A 22,844-nucleotide genomic window follows, 5' to 3' on the forward strand; every position below is an offset into this window, starting at 1 on the left:
AGTTCTGCATGTTTAACACGTATTACTCTGTGCTGCAAAGGGTGCAATTCCATTGCAGAAAAAAGAGCGTAGTGTCTTTACAGCGGCTGCTGCGTTGTTTTTCTGGAATTGTTCAAGAGTGTGAAATCTACTCATAATGACAGGTTTACTGAATACGAGGCCACCACAAATATGTAATTTTTTTCGCAATAGAGCAGATGTTATGTACACTGAATTTATCAAACGTGAATGTGTTTTTAACTTGCACAGTACTTGAGTTAACAGTTTTTACAAAAACAGCCAGGTCCCAATTTCCAATGTCATAAAATTTTACCCTTTTTGTTACAGCATTTCCATAAGATAAACAACCACTTTCTGTAGAGCATTATATTGCACTATCAGTTACACGGTTAACTGTAAATGTCTGTGGCAGATAGCTTAGTATATCCTTAAACTGAGAAGTGTTGTTTATGGGCTGTAAGGGTTCTAAAGCTATACCCCTGTACAATGTAAGCCACTTTCCATTTCCACGTTTTCTAACACGTTTTGTTTCTGGATATACTGTGTTCAGTTTGTCCAAAAACACTCTCAATCCAGGGAGAGGCGAGGTGCTGCCAGACTTTGTCAGCTCAAATTTGAAGCTTTCATACAAAAAGTTGACTTCAACTTCACTGTTCTTGTCATAGTGTAAACATGAAATTACACTGTAAAGAAAGATAGCCAGACTTTAACATAGTTGTTTTAAGTGGTTTTAAAGCTGCACTCTCTCAGATTGAACGTTTTGACAACTTTTTTATTTTTTGTCCTTGAACGAGCAATTTTTTTTGCGAAAATCCATGGATACCAGTTATATAAGACTGCTGACAAAAAATCAGATCGCAGATTTTTATATATAAGTTCAAAAAATGATGTTTTATGCATTTTTCTTAAACCGTTAGTAACGGTTTAAGCCATTAAACATTAATTTTCGAACTGAAATATAAAAATCTACGATCTGATTTTTTCGTCAGCAAACTTATATAATTGGTTTGCAGTTACTTACGCAAAAATTTGTTCTTTCCAAGACAAAAAAATAAAAACGTTGTTAAAATGGTCAATCTGTGAAAGTGCAGCTTTAATGCACCAATATGAAATAAAAAATTGTACCTCATAATCTAATCAATTAGACACTTAGATGCCTCAAGATCAAAATAGAAGGCTTGACCTGCCTGCTTTCAAACGTTTATAAACTCTGATATATGAAAGTTTTTATTTATTTACTACGGTATTAACAAAATCCTTCACAAATTAAGTGCACAGGCTGTTGAGCTTTGGACACAGATTGGAAAAGGTCATTTGATTAATTTGTAGGTATATAAATGAGATTATAAGGTACATGTACAGTGAAAAAGAAACTGAACCCTTTATATAAATGGGAAGAAATTTTGGCACTGCAAACAAGTAATTATTGAAAGATGACCTCATTTGAGCCATGTCATGCGATAATAGGCCTTAAGGTGATTGCGACCAGTATGAATCGAGATCAGCTTGCACATCCATGCAGTCAATGTAGGTACCATGATATGTTCAGCGAACAGTATAGATCAGTACTGGTTGCTATCGCCTTAAGGCCCATGTTCGCATGACGCGGCTCAATTTATTTGAAATGTACCGTATAGTCTCTGCTTTATGCCTCTTGTAGCAACAACACCTCTTAAGATTTGCACCCCCTTTTAGTAATGAAACATTTAAAACTTTCATAGCTACTTAAACTGAGTTTTGTATGGTTTTGCAACAGCTCAAAACTTTCTAAATTCAACTGTTTTGTCATTTTCAGATAAAACATGTACTTTTTTTGGTCAACATTGGTCAAATCCTATGTTGTTGGGGCTTTTAACAGACAATATACTGTATTATGCAGGGAGTATTGAAAAATTTGCAACACTGCATAGATGAAGGCAAATTATTATTTTTGCTCTTGTTACAGTTTACCACCTGATTGTCAATCTGAAGATACTGCACCACTCAGTGTTGTACAAGTTGATGACAGTTCTGCACAAAGTGTTGATATAGAGGATATTGACTGTGAGAATAGTGATGACGATTTTGATGAAGAATTTAACACAGTTATAGCCACAATAATATCTGATGAAGCTGAATCTGTTGAATTTGATATTCCAGAAGGATTTGATATTGACAGTGTTATGCAAACTATGATTTACAAAAAGAAGTAACTGAGGCACGTGCTTGTATAAAAAGAATTATTAATGAAATTGACCATCATAGACTTATTACATTTGCCAAAAAACTGTTTCTGAAATTGGCTAGTTACATCACAAAGTTAACAGTCAACAAGTCTATGTCCACTGGAATTCCGGAAAAGAATATTGTCAGTTTCTATCGTTTGGAACATGAGTTAAATACAAGTGCAGAATATAAAATGAGTTGTTTAATGTTATTTTATGGAGAGGATTTCACAGATAATCACATGATAGTTTGCTTCAACTTAATAGAAGCTGTAAAGTTGTTTTATTAAAACAAAAGGTTGATTTGTTGAAAATTAGCAGCAGTTTCATTACAAAAAGACATGTGACAGACGCATCCAGAGCTCGTGTACGGTATGTTGCAGGCTATTGTTTGGCATCTCTCAGAAGAAAATATGTAAAAATTCAAAAAAGTAATTTATGTTCTACCAGTAAGCTAGTTCAGGACATGTATATTGAAGCCAAATGGGTAAATTACATTCTTAACATCCTCAGGGAAGATGAATATTACTTGAAAGCTCACACTGAATAGCCAGATGCATTACTATATTTTGAAAGGAAGCAGTATGCATCAAGGGGCTTAACAAATGTTACTGACAGACTATTTAAATTCTTTGTTTGTCTCACTGAAAAGAGTCTGGCACTCCTGGTTCATGAAAATGTTATGAAATATGGAAAGGAAATATATAATAAGTGTTTAGACTTTATTATAAATGAACAATCTTTGTATGAACAGTTTGCTAATATTGTTGTCACCAGTTGTTCTGAACAGCCCATTGGAGAGTTTGATGAAAATTCAGATGTTAGTAGTGTGTTGGAAAAAATGGTGTGGATTGTTTTCTAAAATTTGCAGTATCTATCATGAACTTGTTGAAAAATACCTTATGGTGCTTCTGTCTCAGTTTCGGAAAGACATTAAGTCTGCATATAGGGTGGAAAAAACTATGGCTCATCGTAAGCAGATTAACGTGACGAAGCAAAAGTAAACTGCTGGTGAATCGTCATCCAATAAACGTAAAAATGTCACCAAAACATCTGTAATGCACAAAGTTCCCAAAGAGACTGATTCATCAGATACCATTGCGGCTGAACCAGACCCATCCGTGGAGCCTCAGGCCAGCATGTCTCAAGAACCTCAGCCTGGGCCCTCTTCACAAGTATTCAATATTGAAGGAATTCAACCTGGATCCTCTTCAGACACTGAAGATACTACTGACTTATGTCACTTGTGTTTTATTGATAAAGAAGATGAATGGATACAATGTGATTCTTGTAACAACTGGTATCACAGAAAGAGTGCAGGGTTAAAAAGTGCAAACATTTGGAAAACAAAAACATAAAAAGGGAAGTGTCATGGTTCTGCAAATCCTGCAAATGAGTAAGTTTTTTAAATATAATATGTCAGCAAAACCTGATATTTTATGAAATAAAGCCAGGTTATATAACTAATAACTGTAAAAGACAAAATTGGACCAACATGTGCCACACATTCCTTGTTTTATTTTACTGCCGTAACTGCAACACAACCCCCTTTGGACACATCCGTTATTTTTCATTATATATATGTTAAAGAAAATGTGAAGCTAAAGGCGAATTATTTGATAAAACAAGATGCATGTACGTATTTTATAGATATTACTATTACCAATTGACGCTCATTTTCCTTTGAGAAAACAACGAAGGAATTGCGAAGGAATTTAAATGTGAATAGATTTTCAAATTTCCGCGCAAAACACAAATGTTTACATTCTACTTTTACCCAGCTTTATTACTTACCGATGACGATATGTCCACCAGCATCAGATGCATCAGCCAATCACATCTCTCGTAGTATAATGCTTATATCCTCAGTCACGTGAAAAGTAAATGGCCGTTCTCGGAGAAAAGTTAGAAAGTGAAAAAAAAGCGATTCATGATTGTCTGTCGAATCAATTCCGGGTTATCATACATGTATGTTGTGCAAAATAGTCATTTTTATTGAATTCAAGCCTTGCCTTCCCGTGTTCATTGCTGTAGATTGATTTTTACGGGAGAAACCAAGTAGTTTACAATGTTGCGACTTCTCGATGGACTAACCAAAACTGGACTATATTTCCTAGGTTGTGTGACGATTGTGGGAACATGCGTGAACAAATGTTTTTAAGGTAAATGTGTTTTGGTAGAGACATTTGTTGGCTATGTGATAATGATTAGTTTTATTAATTTATCGTAATGTGTTCTTTAAAAAATAGCCTTAATTAAAGTCATGCGGAAAACAGGCATTTTTGGAGTTGGAACCCTTGTCTATATATAAGGGTGGTCACATTTTTTCTGGGTCTAGACCTAGTTTTGGTCACAACTGACCCTAATATAGAGTCCTGGCACCGTGACAACCTCCTTTAATATATTGTTACACATTTGTACAGGGATTTCGCGATTATTTGCATGACTCAGCGATTATCAGTTACGGCCTGGGCCTGGTACCCGGCGACCCCGAGCGATCGCAGTTTTACTGTATCCATGTAAATGATATTAACAAGGACAAAAAGTGTTAGTGTTTTCGATTATTATTTTGCGGCCCGTGAATTCAATTTTCGCATTTAAGTCAATTTTGGCTTGAACATATTTATTATTAAAATCCTAAAGGGAGGCAAATGCGAACGCAGTTTAGAAAGATATGCTAGTGTTTGATAACAAGTGTGGACCGTTAGGGCGGCGTTTTTTTTATTCTGCGTTGACATTAAAAACAAAAAACAAAAAAGGAAGCGGAAAAATTGAATTTACTTGAAAAACAGCAAGTGTTGGCAACATTAAAACGAGGTATTGGTTTATTTAGATACAAACAGTCGTTCTACTTGCTAAGTGTTCATGTTCATTGAATTGAATTTAGTTATTCACGATCCGAACAGACAGATGTGTGTGGTTCGTACAGAAAAAAAATCGGATAGACGAGTTGTGGAATTTTCAAAGAGATCAATTGAAATCGGAACATAAAGTGATAACAAAATGTTGTTTGCCTGTTTGGATCACTCTCAAATCTTAAAAAATACTCGCGCACTTTACACTCAACGGCCCGGCTACGCGGTGTATTAACCTCTAAACATCATATCTGAATAATTTCGGAAAAAAGATTTTCCATGAGACAACACATACAACCATTTTGCAACACAAACATGAATCCGTATCTTCTAATTCCAGTTAAAATGTCTCAGGAAATGAACGTGAGATAGCAAATGACTGAAGTTGTTCTATAAATACCTTTTACCATGTAAAGAGATGTTGTAATGTGTACAGTGGACGAAATACTCCATCATTTGTGAAACCAATGGATTGCATAATAATTAAGTTAAAACCTTTGTACAATTATATTTCATTTTAAAAGGTATACACACTATTCGAAAACATTTATGAATATGCTCATACCATATTCGTAATAATGTTTATGTATTGCTGCCTGAAATTTTTAAAAGCCCTAACAACGGTTGTTTAGGGTAATATTCCCAAATCTACAGGTTAGGGTAGGTCGGGATTTTTTTCAAATACAAGGTATGTCATGAAGTTATTTTTCGTGCAAATGAGACTGTCTTGCAATATAACTTCCATTTATTGCTGTTGTTTACACATGGAGCTTTCTGTCAAGTACCAATGTAAAACAGTAAGATATTTTTAACAATTTCATGTTTATTGGGAAATACCAAACTTGAAATAAACTTGTTGGTTAGTATAATGACTTAATATCGCATGTTAAACCAATGCAGTAAAATACAAATATGTTTGTATGCTTCTGAACTGACAACTTAAATTATTTTTCAAATACCTTCATCTTTTGACAGCCCAATCATCATCAGCTCATCCGGATAGCATTGCATTTTATTTTCTATAAGTACTAGTTGTTCAAATTAAAGATTATACATATGATAAAGATATATGGTTAGTATTATAGATACTTTATTTGAAAAACACTTTCTATACATTTCGAAGACATAAAAATCGTAAATATTCAAGTGTCATAGGTTAAGCTATTCCAAATTCATTATGAACACAGCGGTTATATACCGTTACACAAATCAAAACACAATATAAGTCATCTCATGGTAATAACAGCATGTATCCAAGAGCCATGGTCATCGAATAATTTTTAAGCTATTGTGTCAATAAAATAGTCAATATATTACTGATCATGACATAATCACTTGACTTTCTGACTTAATAAACATCAAGGGTTGAAACTGTATTAATATGATATGAAAGTATACCTCTAGCAGATGATAAAAGTCAGATATTCTGTAGGGTAGTAATACAAATACAATGGGTTGAACTTGTTCACATGCAAGTAATTAATTTATATTACAGTATAAGTAACCAATTTCAAAATTATATAAAAGGTAAAATTTACATGTGCTAAAGTATCTTATTAACATTCAAACTTCTATGAAATGAATTAGGAGTTAAGCACAGATGTATATCACATCAAAGACTCATGTAAGCATTAAAGAAGATTTGATTTTTAAAAAAAAAAAGAACATATGACTTAAAACACTGTCATAATTGAACAGTGTATAAATATTGACTGCCTTGAGGGTGATACACATTATCATCTCGTGCCAACAAATTCAAGTTTGTCACTGGTTTTCTTGAAAACTTTTGTCCAGATACTATCTGTGGCAACGAGAGTAAATTCATCGTCTTAATTATCAGACAATTGCTTTTCTAACTTCCGTTGGAGCAACTCCTCGTTTGAATTTCGCCACTGCATTTTTTTAATAGCAAAACTAACAAAATTTCAATAGCAATGCACATAACATCATACTATATATATGACTAAAGTCGATCGGTTTGAGTGTAAACTTTCTTTGTTTTGAATTGGATGTCTAGATGATTTGTTGTTTTAACTATGTAAGTCCTTAATTACACAATTCTGTATTCCAGACACAATCAGCCCGTGGTTAAAAGACGGGTAATTAGATTATTAATTATGAGGTCGCGGCTTAATAAATGAATCGGCTAAGTAATGTAGGATTATGACCAAAATGGAGAGCAGCATTATTGGGTCCGTTTGAAGTTAAGAGAATCTTCATTTAAAGTCGGGTATATGATAACAAGAAACATTAGCTCAATTTTTCGACATGTTGTGTAAGAATGATTTACAGATAGTGGTTAAGCAACACATCTCTTGCTGGGATGTTTGAATGGAAAATGTCAACGTCCATGTTCCACTGTCATCGCAACCTTCCTTGGCGATATCAGTTGATGCAGTGAGCATCCAGGTCATTGACCTACTCATGAACCGATATCTGACCAACAATCGAACAGCATATACCGTGTAAATTTGTCATTCAGTATCTTTGTTTCGATCGAGAATTGATATATTCGGATGTAATAACTCGTATTTGATAGAAAATGCCTATTTCGCAAGAAAAATTTGGCATAACAGATGATGGGGAAGAAGTTATAAGGTCAGTTTGATCGTTTAGTGTTATAGACAATGTGTTTTGTTCTAATGAAATGTGCTGTAAATAAGCTGTAAAAAAGCTGACTTGACTGTTTTGTTTTGTTAATTTTACACCTTTGAATTTTTGCATGATTCATGTTTAATACATTATATAGAGCGTTTATAAACATATTTTACGTGTATGTACGGTAAACTAGATTGATCATTTAATTCCAAATACGTTATTTAAGGTACACGTTGACCAATGGCAATAACTTGGAAGTCCGAATTATCAACTATGGAGGAATAATCACCAACATTTTCGCTCCTGATAAAAATGGTAAACGTGCAGACATAGTTCTTGGATTTAATTCGTTTGATGGTAAGAACTTTTGGTATAACAATGCACTATTATTTTGAGAGTGAAAAAATCTAACCTATAATAAGTGCATGAAATCAATATTTAGTCCATGTGTATCATACGGTCATATCATAGCCTTGCAGTTCATCTACAATATTGTTATCGTTGTCACCACTTTCATTTTGTTAATGTAAACAAAGAATTGATAGCGCTACGTTGAATTTAGATAAACTAAATGTAGATGTATGTTAACCCGATTTTATACAGTATGTATTTATCGATTTATCATTACAGTGGTCGTAAAACATGAAAATCGTTATATTGTGGTCAGTTTATATTTTTATATAGTGTGTGCAAATTATAATTTCGAATAAAATTAAGACTTAAAAGTTTTAACAAGAGCCGAATCAAAGTATTATTTGAGACACCGTTTTTACGATTGATTCATGCCAAATCCAATCCTTGCTTGAGGTTATTTGTTGCAACAGATCCAAGATGGTTTGCATAGCACTTAAATAACATTATATATAGCATTCATCATTGGTACGCAATAACTATTTCGGTTGTAATAAACCTGTAAATTCCCCTAATCAAGGCTTCTATAAGTATAGCAGAGCATTTGAAATGCGGTAAGGTTCAAACTGGGCGCGTTTAGATCTTTAAAAGTATGAAAAAGAGTCTGGTTTATACGATGGGGATAACAATTTCGTATGTACCATAAAAATATTAAAAACAAATTGTACATGCTGAATGTATTTTATGAAAAGGTTATAAGGTGAAGCACCCGTATTTTGGCGCTCTTATCGGTCGTTATGGTAACAGAATAGCTGGTGGAAGGTTTTCGATAGATGGCACAGAGTATAGTTTGGCTAGAAACAACAACGGCAACGCCTTGCACGGTGGTCTGAAGGGGTTTGATAAGGTAAGTTTTGTATAATTATCTTAAAGTGAAACTCTTATTCAAAATCTACACATACACAGGTAAAACACACATGCATTTTGAGTGAAAAACCTGTAACTACTTGCTAAATAATGCATTTATGGAAATTATTAATTACGGATAACAAGATTGTAACCGTGTATTTAATAGCTGAAAACGCAAAAATATTAAATGATTGGTAAATGCTAAAAGATTTACTGTGATCTACTATAGTCTCATAATGTAGAAATACCGTGTTTTATGCACCTTTCTTTCGAATAAAACTCGGTATCCTTCATAAGAACCATTGTTTTCGGCATTTATTCATCCATTTTGGAATGTTTAAACAAAAGTTTTAATTATGGTTAATCTTACGTGGGAATTATAGTGCTTCTTTAACAATTACAATTCAGTGTAATTATGTTTTTTTTTCTGTATACAAGTGTGTCATATGTTGTATAGTGACACTTCTTGCATAGGATTTCGTTTATGTTGTATGCGAACTTTTGATTTACCGTTAACTTAGCAAACACTGTATATGTCTTATATTAATGGGCTCAACGAACCTATGATCTTAGTAACCGGGTTATTGAACAACTTTGATTAACCCAGTCTTAGTATTATTTTAATCCGACACAGCGTGTATGGACCGCTTCGGTAGAAGGGGACAAATTGGTTCTTCAACTGGACAGCCCGGATGGGGAAGAAGGGTACCCGGGGAACCTAATTTGTTACGTCACATACCAGCTGACCCCTGACAACAGGCTCACCATTACCTATTTTGCCTTGACTGACAAGCCCACCATCGTGAACATGACAAATCATTCGTATTTCAACCTTAACGGTCACGTAAGTTTTGTATTCTAGTTAATGAATATATTCAAAGGCGAGAGAAGAGAATGCTATATTGGCCTCTTAAAATAAACACCAGTGATAGTTACCGCAAAGTAAACGGACTTATTACGAACGGACAAGAAAGTTGTGATGTTTTTTTCAAAAACAACTTTGTTCTGAATGTTCTTTTTTCTTCCTTAATTCAGAACACTTGTGGGGTTTGTTTTCAAGGAAATTTGTTTACCATCACCATACTACCACTATTGCATCGTAAACCATATCTTGTGAATATTTTAGTAAAAGTTTCAGTTTGCATGTATTTTGATATTTCATAGGACTCGGGGACAATAGACGATCACGTTTTGCGTGTAAAGGCTTCACACTTTACCCCTGTAAACGAAACATTAATACCAAAAGGTATATATATTTTGAATAAATATTTTTCATTGTTCACAATTCTACTTTCTATAATGTGTCTTTGAGAACATGATGAGTGTTTCTTTTTGTTTGTGCCTCTTAGAGTTTTTCACATTTTATGGAGGATTTCCACATAATGTAGTCGAAAAAATCACTTGCCTTTTAACACAAAGGGCACAAAGAATGTGAATAGATTCAGGTGGGAGAAATTATAGAAACAAAATTTAATAAAACTACAAAACAAACGTCAGAACCTACATTGTATCATGATAACAATACGCAGATTCTGCAAAACTTAGGCATGACCTATAAATAAGCCAATCTTATTTCAACATTGAACTCTAACATCTGAAGAATAAATGCAATTCATAACCATAACAAAGTTTTCATACCGAGCTCCTTTTGCCGATACCCTAACACACAAGTTATTAATACAGAAATAATGCCTTAGATTTCATTCAAATTGGAATATTAATACTAGGAAATCTTTAGTAGTCAGAAATTTAAAATATAACCATGTTGAGGGGCCATGGCAAAGGTTCAATGATGAATTAGAGACACAGACGTATCACATAATACACAAGCATCAAATCATCGTAACCGACATGAACCCCCCTTGGAACGGTCAGTTCCACTGGAAGCTTGAAGAAGTGCGTATGTCCATAGCCTCACACTTGTCCAAACAATCATTAAATAAAAAAACAAAACAAAACCAAAAACATTTGACTGAAGTCTTTACAAGTGTTGATCAATGATAAGGAAATTGGGTTTAAGGTAAGGTTTGTGCGCACAATGCGTGCTTGTTTGACTAGCAAAGAACGTGTAAAATACATTTAATTTAAATGTCTTTTTACTGATAGTTGTTTGGCACCATTTACGATGACCATATTGGTGAGTGTGAATTACAGGGATGGGGGATTACGGTTAAACACATACAGGCAGTGCAAAAGTAAATTACACAGTAACTCAAAAAGGGTTTATATTGTGTTTGTTCATGTTTTTCTCTCAATTTATAATTAATTCATTTCGTTGATGAATGGTTCATGAACGTATAATACCTATTGAAATATACCGGTATGATGAAAACAGTGCAGCAGACCTAGTGCAGCAGACCTACATCGTCAGTCATTATACCGGATTAAATAAATATCAATCTAAGCTAAAATGACCAATCAAAAGTTTTCATGTGTTTTTGTGCCTTCCCCACTGATTTGCAACATCTTTTGCCAAGATAATTTACTGTTGTTTTTTTAAATCAATATTTATCATCTTGAGATTATGTTCTCCTCGTTAAGAGTCTGTTAGTTTTTGATCCGTGTCCATATAAACAGGTTTACAATTCAAAATTTTGATTTGGCGTTGAAGTCGTCGATATAGTGTTAGTCATTATCTGCCTGGTATCTATTAAAAGTTTCCAAAACTTTAATATCAGTTTCCAAAACTTTAATATCAAGATAAAAACAAACGTGCTTGTGGGCCACGTACATTAAGACACTTTTTTATAATTTTACAGGAAAAATAGAGCCAGTTGATGGGACAGCCTTTGATCTCCAAAGTGACACGTTGCTAGGAGACCGTATCAAACAGGTGCCCGGCAACATTGGATTTGACCACAACTTCTGTTTAGAAAAACCTGGCCAAATTAAACACGTTGCTAGGTAATATAAAAAAATTATGTTCCAAAGGATCATTGAATACAAGCATACTAATTCACCAATCAATTGTAACAAAAAAAGTCCCAGGGTATACTAGGAAAGTGGAAGAAACGGGTCGTGTTTCTACCTTCCTGGTGGCCCTGCAGTGCCGAGTTATTGCGGTGGTTTTGTTTTAAAATAGCGGGTAATGGACCTTACCTAGGTTTGTTTACCTGGGTGCGGGGGTATTTTACCGGGATTTTACCAGTAGTATTTCCCTACACAGCGAGGATTTGACCCGGGATTGGCTGGACCGTAACTCAAAGTCCCCGCTATTCCCCGGACCTGGGGGCGTGGTTACAATTGACTGGTGCACAATTAAATTGGTATTCATTTGATCTTATTTGTGATATAATCTTGTCGATGGTAGCGATGTTGCACAATATAACGGCAGTGAAAACAGCGGTAAAAACACGATGCAAACTCGAGTGAAAACAATCGTTTCAATTTTAGTTTCAAAATGCACAAAGCAAACAATTACGGACTGCTGACTGCGGACTGACTTCCAAAATGCTGCAGTTTACTTTCTCAGTAGACAAAATGCAGGTTGCTCAACTTTCCTTTATCGAGTGAATGGGATTAGAAAGATTAAAAAACATGTCCGGTAAGAATACTTTTCAGGTTGTATCATCCTGATTCTGGGCGGTGCATGAACATGTACAGCAGTGAGCCCGGGGTGCAGGTGTATACGGGAGCCCATATGCCCGACATCATAGGCAAGGGAGGGGTGAAATATAGGAAGTTTGCGTCCGTTTGTCTAGAGGCACAACATTATCCTAACAGTCCCAATCAGGTATGATGAATTTAAGCCAATGAGGTATGATAATTTGAATTGTTGCTAAAGAAAAAAATGTGCAGCGTCAGTGCCAGTCAGATATAATGACTAAGTATTACTTTGCATCGTGAACGAGAGTCATACACCCATTTAGTTTTAATAAAAGAAAGGTTTCCGAACACAACGTGTACAAGAATAGGAAAATCATTTACGAATTTTCTCTTAAAACTTGAACTTGTAGAAATCACGATATAAATGTAAAGTATATCAGTTGTTTTAACAACAGTACATTTTCATGATATTTCAGGAGAATTTTCCACCTGTTGTTTTACGACCTGGAGGGACGTACACACAATCTACGAGCTACGAGTTCAGTGTTGTCAAATAAGCATACAGCAAACGTTTAAAGGATAACTTTTAGGATTTGTTTGTGTTTGTTATATTGGAAAAAATGAATGTCAATATGAAGCGCAGGAAAGGAAAATAAAATGATTGAGAAAATATGTCTTTCTTTCAAAAAAGGGAACAGTAGTAATAATAAATGTTCTTGGACTTGTGTTGCGATAATACAATGGAAACTTGAAGAACGAGCCTAGCAGCCCAATCTCATTTCGCATGAACTAACATTTCGTGATTTCTGTATTTTAGTATAGATCCAAATATTTTAAATTATCATTTATTTTTCAGCATTGAATGTTTTATTGTTGAAGTCCACATTCCAGTGTCTACTTTCATCAATGCATGTTAACTTAATGCCCGACTTTATAAGAAAAAAATGTTTTAATGCCTAAAACCAAATCACATATAGTGAAGTAGGAACGTTCTTATTCTTGAAATGAATGAAATAACTCTTGACATATAGTCTTTCAATGAAACAACACTTACATTTGTGGAAATCAAGCATGCTATCTTATGTACAGCCCAGTATTGCAGTATTTGGTTTTTGGCATTGTTCAGGTTATTCTGTTACGGTGCATCAATTCATAAAATATTTTAGATGCATTCCTAAAATAAGTCTATCTTTAAAAATAGTTCCTACCTATTTAATTGTACTTTTAATTTATTATATCAGTATAGCATAGAAACATAGCTAGGATGGGTGAGTTCGATATAAGTATGCAATTGAACAATAATGACAATCAAGTTTGATCAGGACTTGGGCTTGGACTAGTAAGGCCAGTACCATATGGACCATATACATGGGATCTGATGGATAACGTCATTTTACTTATAAAAGGTTTTATTTTCTGATTTTACTGATGTTATTATGCACCAGTCAATTGCAACCGCCGTACGGCCCCCAAGGTCTGGGGAATAGCGGGGACTTTGACTTTCGGTTCAGCCAAACCCGGGTAAAATCTCCGCACTGCAGGATCGAACTGATGGTAAAATCTCCGCCAAATACCCCCGCACCCCAGGGACCCTAGGTAAGGCCCATTCCCTACTATATTTTGCGCGAAGACAAAACCACCGGACATTCATCCGGCACTGCGGGACACCTGAAAAGTAAAAACACGGCCCATTTCCCCGGCTATCCCCGGTATACCCCCGCACCTGGGGGAGCCGTGGTTACAATTGACTGGTGCATTGTAAATACTGTATGTGTAAATACAGACTGTTTCTAAAACATTTACAAGTCCTACTTTTTTATCTGTTTATAAGACTTATGAGTTCATGTATATGAAAACTGAGAAATGCATTTTAGAATTTTAAAAATAATAACTGACGAAAACATGTTCAATGGTTGTAAGTCGTGTGTCCGGCGTGTATTTGAATGAAAGTTTTGCACTCAAAATCTGATTTAGTTATTATTTAGCACTAAAATTGAGTACAAAACAATGAATTACTTAAAACACACAGATAATTATTGCTTTCGACGCTGTGAAACTGCTGTTGTTTACTGAAGGCTATAATCCATTGACTATGACACTGATTTTCACTTTAAACGTGATTTTACATTACGAAAACTGATTTAGTAAACTGAAAATTAATACCGGAAATGAATAACAACGGTGCGTCCTGCAAAATATTCCCAACAAAAAAGACTGTCAACAAATATCAGCTGTTTTGCGGTTACCCAGACCTGATTTTGTCCTGACGCGAGGAAAGTTTGCTCGCGAAGAATGTAAAGCATGGAAATATCTTCAAAAATAGACGAAGTCGATGGTACAGGTTTAAATTTTAAGTAAAGAAATTCAGAAATTAGTGGAAATTCAGAAGTATATAAAAAATAATAATCCGGTCGGCCAAATAAAATGTGCGGGCGCAAAAAAGAGTCGATGGTACAGGTTTAAATTTTAAGTAAAGAAATTCAAAAATTAGTGGAAATTCAGAAGTATATAAAAAAATAATAATCCGGTCGGCCAAATTATATGTGCGGGCGCAAAAAAAGTTTTTTTATTGTTTTTTTTTCGGTTTTGAATTTTAGGTGCGGCAAATGCAACGAACAAATGATCAATTTGTTGTGGCCTAAGTACCATAAATATGTAATATATTCGCATTTTCATTGCGTTAATGCTGTATGAACGCAGTACTTAGAGCACGCGAGCATTTTCCATGAAGCGTGCTAGCGCTTCAGATTGGTCATTAGCTCGCTTTCCTTACTGTTAAAAATGCGACCAATACTTATAAATATTTTAATTTCAAATAACTTTTCATCACGATTAAAGTGTTTGATCGTAAAGAAATGTAACCAACAACATAAGTTTGTGTAAAAGAATAACTAATATTTGTAAATTGTAATTGTCGTATATCATTGGTTTAATGACGTCGCGCTGATCCAACAGCAGCGCATAACTGAATAAACAACGACGCCATTGCTCCTTGCGTATTATACAATATAAACGTCAAGGCTTTATCTATATAAAAGACTATAAGGAAAGTAACAATATATCATATATAATAGTATACTAATTTGTTCCTAGAAAATAATGGTTTTCTCAAAAATCACACGTTCAATCGTGTATATTTCTCCTATAGGTCTGCTGTTCTGGAGTATGGCATCAGGGATCAAATCCGTGTAGACCATGGAACGGAATTTTATCTGAACCTGTACATGCAGGAACGTCACGCTAACCTGAGTTAAACCAGGGCCGACAACCATATATACAGACACAATCCAAGAGGGTAAGTTGCTCTCAAATAATGGTATGGTATCAAGCAAAAGAAAAACAAACTAATGATATAAAACATGTTCTTATTTGTGATAAAGGCATTGCATTGCAGACCTTTTAATGTAACAAAATGACCCTCGCCAATCTGCTAAGGTCATTACTCGTTTCTTTAGCTACTGGTCAAAATGCCATAGCGTTATTTTCATTGAGCTTCATTACCGTTACCGGCAGGTGTCAATTAGGTATCCTAAGAATAGATGGAAAGGTTAATCTCTTTATCATATGTTAAGAGAGAGAGAGAGAGAGAGAGAGAGAGAGAGAGAGAGAGAGAGATTCTTTATTTCCTCCGATATGAAGAGACATGATACATTATAAACAGAACATAATACAAAGAAACATATTGAACAAAAATTTACATAAATTATATACAACAAACAAATATATCAGATAGGAAGGATAACTATAAATAATACATCTAGTAATACTGTATGATAACTATGTACTAATACAGTGAATGAGACATAGTTTTGTAATTTCATTTCTGACGTGGTTGTTTTAACTTTGTAACTATACGATAGAACGGCTTAGTGTATAAGACACAGTTTAATAGTGAGGGTGCTACAGGAATTGCGCAAATTATTTCACGTTTAAACCCAATTGTTTACAGTTTTTATTTTCATGCATGAAAAGGGTATTCAGATAAACATTTGACATTTACATTTAACATTAAACGACTAATTTCAATCTTACCCTGATAAAAGTTTTCCTTTTTTAATGCAAGCTATGGTGTATGAAAAAAATTGTTCAAAAAGGGCCATCCAACAAAGTTTTGTTCTGTTGAATGGACTGCATCAGGCGGGATTTTTTTAAAATGTTTATCACATAACCAATTTGAGCATGTTCACGCCTATCGTTTGCAATGAATATGTTAAAATCCAATCATCCATATTACAGACTTATCTATAGTTGCGCTCCTCCTACGAGTTAACAGACAAATGCTCGTTGGATCCGTCTATTGTCTATTGTTTGAAACTGTGAAACATTCGCTAATATTCTTTAATAATTACCTTACTTGAAGACTAAAATGTTCAACTCCTAAAAATAACTTATGTTATCGCCATTGTATGTACAGAATCACAAGGTGGAACGGATGTGGCCAGAGGTTAACCATCGAGTAAACTATCCGGTAAAAAAGCCCTAGTTGACATGGTCAACAGGGAACACCTAGACATGGATGATGAGCTGGTAAAATACTGCTTGTCAAACATCTATGTTCCGTTGGCAGAGATCGGCATCGAGCGCTTTGTCAACTCCTTAAACTCGCATCGGATACCAGGTTAATGTTTAGATTCCAGTATGTTAATAGTAATTACAAATATCACACAAGTTGAACTCTCTATGAACTCCATAAGGGTCAACCATATATCATTTGCAACATGTAGATATAAAAACAATGAGCGCGTGCGTAATGTAAACAAATTGCCAAAAATAGCGGTAATTTGTCATAAGTTTTATATCAGCAAGCTTTTACTCCGCATGACTGTACCACACAATAATTGATCAACCCCTTGGACTTTTTTGCAAAACGAAACCCCGTTGGCTCAAACTAGATGTAAAAGGCCGATTTCTTTAATCTGTGGTAAATAATCCCGCTTGGCTCTAATTTTCCGAGGCTCGAGGTATTTTTCTCCGGTCCCTGGGAGTTCCAACGGGGTTCGACTGTATAACCGTTTCGTTTTGCAAACAAAGTCGAAGGGGTTGGTCAATTATTGGGATAAGAAAACCGCTTTAAAGCAATAAAATAATATAATACTTTTCTTGATTAGGTCACGGCATACCTTCTAGCTTTGCACAGCCGAGTACTAGGGCCCCGGTGCCAGCTGATCAGGTACCACCCGTAACTATTGCTGCAGACATGTATGCTGCAGACTTGGGCTCGGTCCTTACAGCAACAGCGCATTTTGGAAGAGATCCGTTTGATGCAGGAGAAAGAAGGAAAGACAGCCTAAACAGCTTCTGTCATGAGGTTCCAGACCTAGAGCATTTATTAAACAGAGCTGTCATTCAGGATTTCCAGCCTTCACAGAATGCAGTTATCCGGCTGTTGACTTGACGAGACATCATTCGGCATAAATATTTTAATATATATTGTCACGGACCTATAAACCATACAAGTCCGTGATATTGTTGACTTGTTGTATCAACTCATTCTCGACCATGAACTGCATATCGTATAAAACAAGTCTTTTTGTTGGTTTGGCTTGAAGTCTTTGATTGGCCAGTATTTATCTAAACATATATTGTTAATATGCGCCAGGTGTGGGCTGCATTTTTCAGAGCGCCTTAATATTAGTAGGTTTGAGTGATTTATACCTGGACTTATATTCTGAAAGTTGGACATATTGGATATTATTTTATTGTGATTGCAGTGGTGTAAAATTCAACTGGATTTTGTAAATGATTTTAGAGATATTTGGACTTTAAACAAACATTTTGACACATACTTTGAAAAGCATTTGATGACCTGCAGCAATTATGTGTTTTACTGAGCGAAAATCATCACGGTTGGTGTATACAAGAGCAGAGCTGTTCAGTATTGGACAAGTATCAGGTGCACAAAGGAGGCTTAGTCCTATGACTTACAAATCATTGATGCGAATTGGCTTAGCACAATACAGAGGGACTAGAGGTGGCAGTAATCAGATTAGGCGACAATGGGACACTAACAATGGTGTAAATAGCAACAATTTAAAGCTACTGCCCCAACAAATTACAAGTATTGTTTGGTCTAATATGGGGACTAAGTCAATTAAAACATGCGAGCACTATGGGGGAAACATAATACGTATTCAGCCTGACAAATGCACACAAACAGCAGGGAAGAAAAACATAAGAATTTGCTCCGTAAATACTCGATCAGTTATTCTGACAAAGGACTTTGACATTTGTACCATAACCGAAACTTGGCTTGTTAACTCTGTAGATAAGTCATGCACCAGTAAACTAGTACCAGAGGGTTACAAAATGAAGCATGTCCCTCGTAGAGGTAGGTGAGGCGGAGGCGTAGCCATCACTTACACAAATGTAGCTGCGCTCTCAATTTTCGGAACCTCTGTATGTTTCAATGGAATTTTCCCGGCACGGAAACCTGCGCGATTTCTTAAGATGCCGACGTCCATTACAATCTTGGTAATGGATGACCAAAATCCTCCGTTTACAGAGAAGGAATTGATATCCTATGCATATCAAGTTGCTAGAGGCATGGAATATTTATCTTCAAAAAGGGTAAGTGTTGGGGTTTTTCCAAGAAATTAATAAGTATGCCAATATTTAAACTCAAAGTCTCACTAAGTAATGTTCCACTGTTGAGGTATATTTGTTGCAGGCATTATGGGTTTGAGTCGAGCATATTTTCATTCACATTGCTTTAAACTTTTCATGCATGCTTGTTATGACCAATAAATTTACATTTTTAAAATTCAGCTATCAATACATACTTTCCTTTGTCTGTCTGGTGTATTTTAGTCTCAGAGTTATACACATTACTTTTATTTTCAGTGCATCCATCGAGAAATGTGCTTGTCTTTGAAAACAATTTATTGAAAATAGCTAATTTTGGTTTGACGCGCAATCTCTCAGAAGTGGACTATTACAAAAAATGAGGAGATGTATGTGTTTGTTTTTTCATTCAATTTTAGTCTGTCCTTTGAGGAAAAAAAGCTTTTGCTGTTATTCTTTGTGTTGCATTTGTGAAAATATGTACCCAAGGTCATAACAATTTAATCTGATTGTACACATGTTGCCATTCAATTGAAATTCAAACAGAATTGAGGCCAAATACAATAAAGTATATATACACACATGTACTAATACTAAATGAGTGATGTCCATTTTCTGCTTTTGAAATAACATACGAGCATTGGTGTTTGTGGTGCAGCGTTCTAGTTATATCAATGAATCTAGAAGAAAATATTAACAACTTCTGACAGTGTTTATCAATACTTGTTTTGGTTAGTGCGGCGGCAATACATTATCTTAAATATTATGACATAAACTGAATCAAAGCGCGAACGCGCTGAAAGACTATCTGCGGGCAAATATATGAGAGTTGCAAATTTTATTTGAACAAAGGAAATGGGTGAATGGCACATGGATAAAAGTAAAAACTGTGCTGAGGGCCAAGAGCGCGTGTGTCCACATTGGGCGAGAAAACAAACATATCTTTCTCCATTTTATGGCGTCTGGTGTCATTTTGTTTATGTATAAGTCACTTCAATCGTCGTACAATGTAGTCCCCCATCCCCATGTATTTGAGGTTACAATGCATGCCCCTTTCAGTCGTTTCTAAAGGTTTTTCGTTGCTTTGATTAGATATCATACGAAAGGAAAGTATAATACATATCATTTCCTTTTATGAACATACACGTTTTGTTGAAGGAAAATCATTTTTTTACAAACAACTTCAGCAATAATTCCATTCAAAAAGCACAACTACAGACAATAAATCCTTTTAAAATGCACAGCTTATCACATCAGTCGACGTACACCCCATCCCCATGTATCTTAGGTTAAAATGGATGCCCCTTTCATTCGCTTCGAATGTATTTTCGGTGCTTTGATTAGATATCATACGATAAGCACGTTTTATAAACATACTCGTTTTAATTGTTTAAGGGCAATAACTTTATTTTCTGAACAACATTAGCAATCATTCCTTTCAAAATGCAGAGCTTATCAGATGGTCGTTTTCCCGCGGTGAGGACAAACATGTGGTCAGTTAATGTATGTAGAAACTATTTTTAGATTATAGGTCAGCTAATGCATGTAGAAACTATTTTTAGATTATCGGAAATTGTCTGTTCTAAGAATGAAAATAAGATTTTGCTTTTTCAAGTTTTATTGATAAATTAATGTTATTTATGTTTTATGTAAGTATCTTTGTAGAAATAATACTACTGCTGTTATGATTGCTTCGCACTCTGGATGTTTTACAGGTTTAATCCGAACTACTTTGCTTGACCAAAAGTATGCATAACTCGATCACTGTCGTATCAGGGCAGGTGTTCTTATATCAATTGAACGCCTAATGTCTAAAACTATGCCGAGATTACACCGGAACGAAGCTTTTATGCAAAAAAATAAAATAGAACATCTTATTAGAAAAGTATACGCCTAAAAGTCATAGAATGAATAGTATTTTGTTTTTGTTATTGTATAGCAGGCAGATCATATAACAATGTAACAGTTATCGTATTACTAGTCATGGTGTGCGTATACACGACTTAATAACATCCCGTGACGAAATACAGGCTGACGGTCGTATTGTAACCACCCCCCTGCCCGATTCTATTGAAGTATTCTCTGATAAAAATAGACTACTCCGGCCCATTAACATAGTCCCAATAGGTACTAAAAGTATCTTTGAAATAAACAGAGGCTTTCGAAGAGTTGAACCAGAGACATGGGAGGAGGGGTTACTACCCCGGGTTAAGGTCCAGTTTCCTAGTGAGATGTATCAGAGTACACGTAATGAGCCCCAACGTGACTTTCGACTTAAGGCGTTTAACGTATACAATGGTCTATTTGCTATGTTTACTTGGAATACTGGCAATGAGTTGGTATTTAATTCTGAACTTGACTCAGGCCGCATCCCCGTAGGCTCATTTGCTGATATGCATACGTTGCCATGCAATAAAACGTCACTTAATTTGGCCAATAAAATGCTCGATACAGTATGGGGCATTCAAGCTAATATGGCAACGCAACAAAACCGCTCCCCCATCATACCCCCTATGCCTGTCTTCTTCCGGTTTGCCCCTTTCTTTATTGCTAGGGGCCGTGCCCAACGTAGAGCTCAATTTAAATGTACTTATACATCTACTATTGAGTTCTACGCATGGGAGTTGAAATGCTAATGCTTGGTAACCAAGGTGAACGTATGAACGGTTCATATTATGACCCCTATGAAAACTCTGCTGCAGATGTGCTCCGTTATAATCCTGGGGTACATGCTGAAAACTTTGTCATGCCTCTTACCGCGTATATTCTCGAAGAATCAGCCCTTAAAACCGGAAATGACGCCATGGTCCCTAAACCGGCAGCCATTGACCCTACTCAAACCATGCAAAACATTGTAGAAGATGAGTTTACTAAAAAAGGTTTTGTGGTCTCTGATCAAATGGTCAATGATACCCCTGTAGTTAAGGTAATTCAGTCAGAGGCAGGTGACGGTTATTACAAGACAGACGAACGGGACGTATCTAGAGAATTAAGAGGTCCTGAGTACTATGCATCCGCCATGGAAGGAATGGGTTTCAGTCAAGAAGAAATATCACTGTTTGAAGACGTACTTAATCTTGAAGACTCGACAGAAAGTACAAGCAAAGACTATGTAGTTAAAATGGGGGGGGGGGGGTTATCTCCCAGACGGCCGCAGACGACAAAAATGACGTGACAGGTCCGCTACTTCCGGTTCAAGCTATACCGGAAATAGATGGTGATGTACAAATCACTAATCTTCGTAACCTTAGACCAGCTCAAGCTTGGAGAGCTATAGGGGTAGAAGACTACCCAGTCTGGTCACGTAAAAACATGGTTATAATTTTAACTATGTACCGTGGCCACGCCTTGATCAATACGGCACTATTAATAAAAATTTGTGTGACATTAGAGATGTACAAGCCGTCCGTCGCCTCAATGAGGCTGGTATTCTCAAAAAAATGAGAGTTGTAAATAGAGCAATTAATATCAATGCTCAAGACTTTGATGAGGGGGGTACTAGATTATCTGTACCTATGTTTGATAAACCTGCTAGTCAGCTGCAAGAGAGTACGCTTACCACTCCTTTGCAGGTTGTCGGTCAGACCAGTATTCAACAGCATATGCCACCCAGAGACAGCTTCCCCACCCTTCTACTGTCATTAACACCAGAAGACGCACAAACCATTGAGAAACAGCCAGGCGATTCACACCTACAGGACACCCAAGAAGACATCTTTACCAGTCCCCCCGCTAAGAGAGCGCGAAAAGACTAAATGGCAGACAGGTCAGGCCCTAGAGTAACTTATATACCAAAATTTGAACCAAATAAATTTATTGC

General features: G+C 35.6%; 1 protein-coding gene across 1 annotated transcript; it reads left to right on the top strand.

Annotated features, from left to right (window-relative positions):
- The first annotated feature begins 7,547 nt into the window (after nt 1–7,547).
- Nucleotides 7,548–13,120, top strand: LOC128207998 (galactose mutarotase-like). The gene is made up of 8 exons (XM_052911244.1): nt 7,548–7,657; nt 7,884–8,014; nt 8,761–8,915; nt 9,552–9,761; nt 10,082–10,163; nt 11,677–11,821; nt 12,479–12,650; nt 12,940–13,120. The coding sequence occupies exons 1-8, from the start codon at nt 7,602–7,604 to the stop codon at nt 13,018–13,020; spliced, it is 1,032 nt and encodes a 343-aa protein (XP_052767204.1). The 5' UTR covers nt 7,548–7,601; the 3' UTR covers nt 13,021–13,120.
- The last annotated feature ends 9,724 nt before the right edge of the window (nt 13,121–22,844 follow it).

This window comes from Mya arenaria, chromosome 11, assembly GCF_026914265.1.
Source record: "Mya arenaria isolate MELC-2E11 chromosome 11, ASM2691426v1".
NCBI classification, from domain to species: domain Eukaryota; kingdom Metazoa; phylum Mollusca; class Bivalvia; order Myida; family Myidae; genus Mya; species Mya arenaria.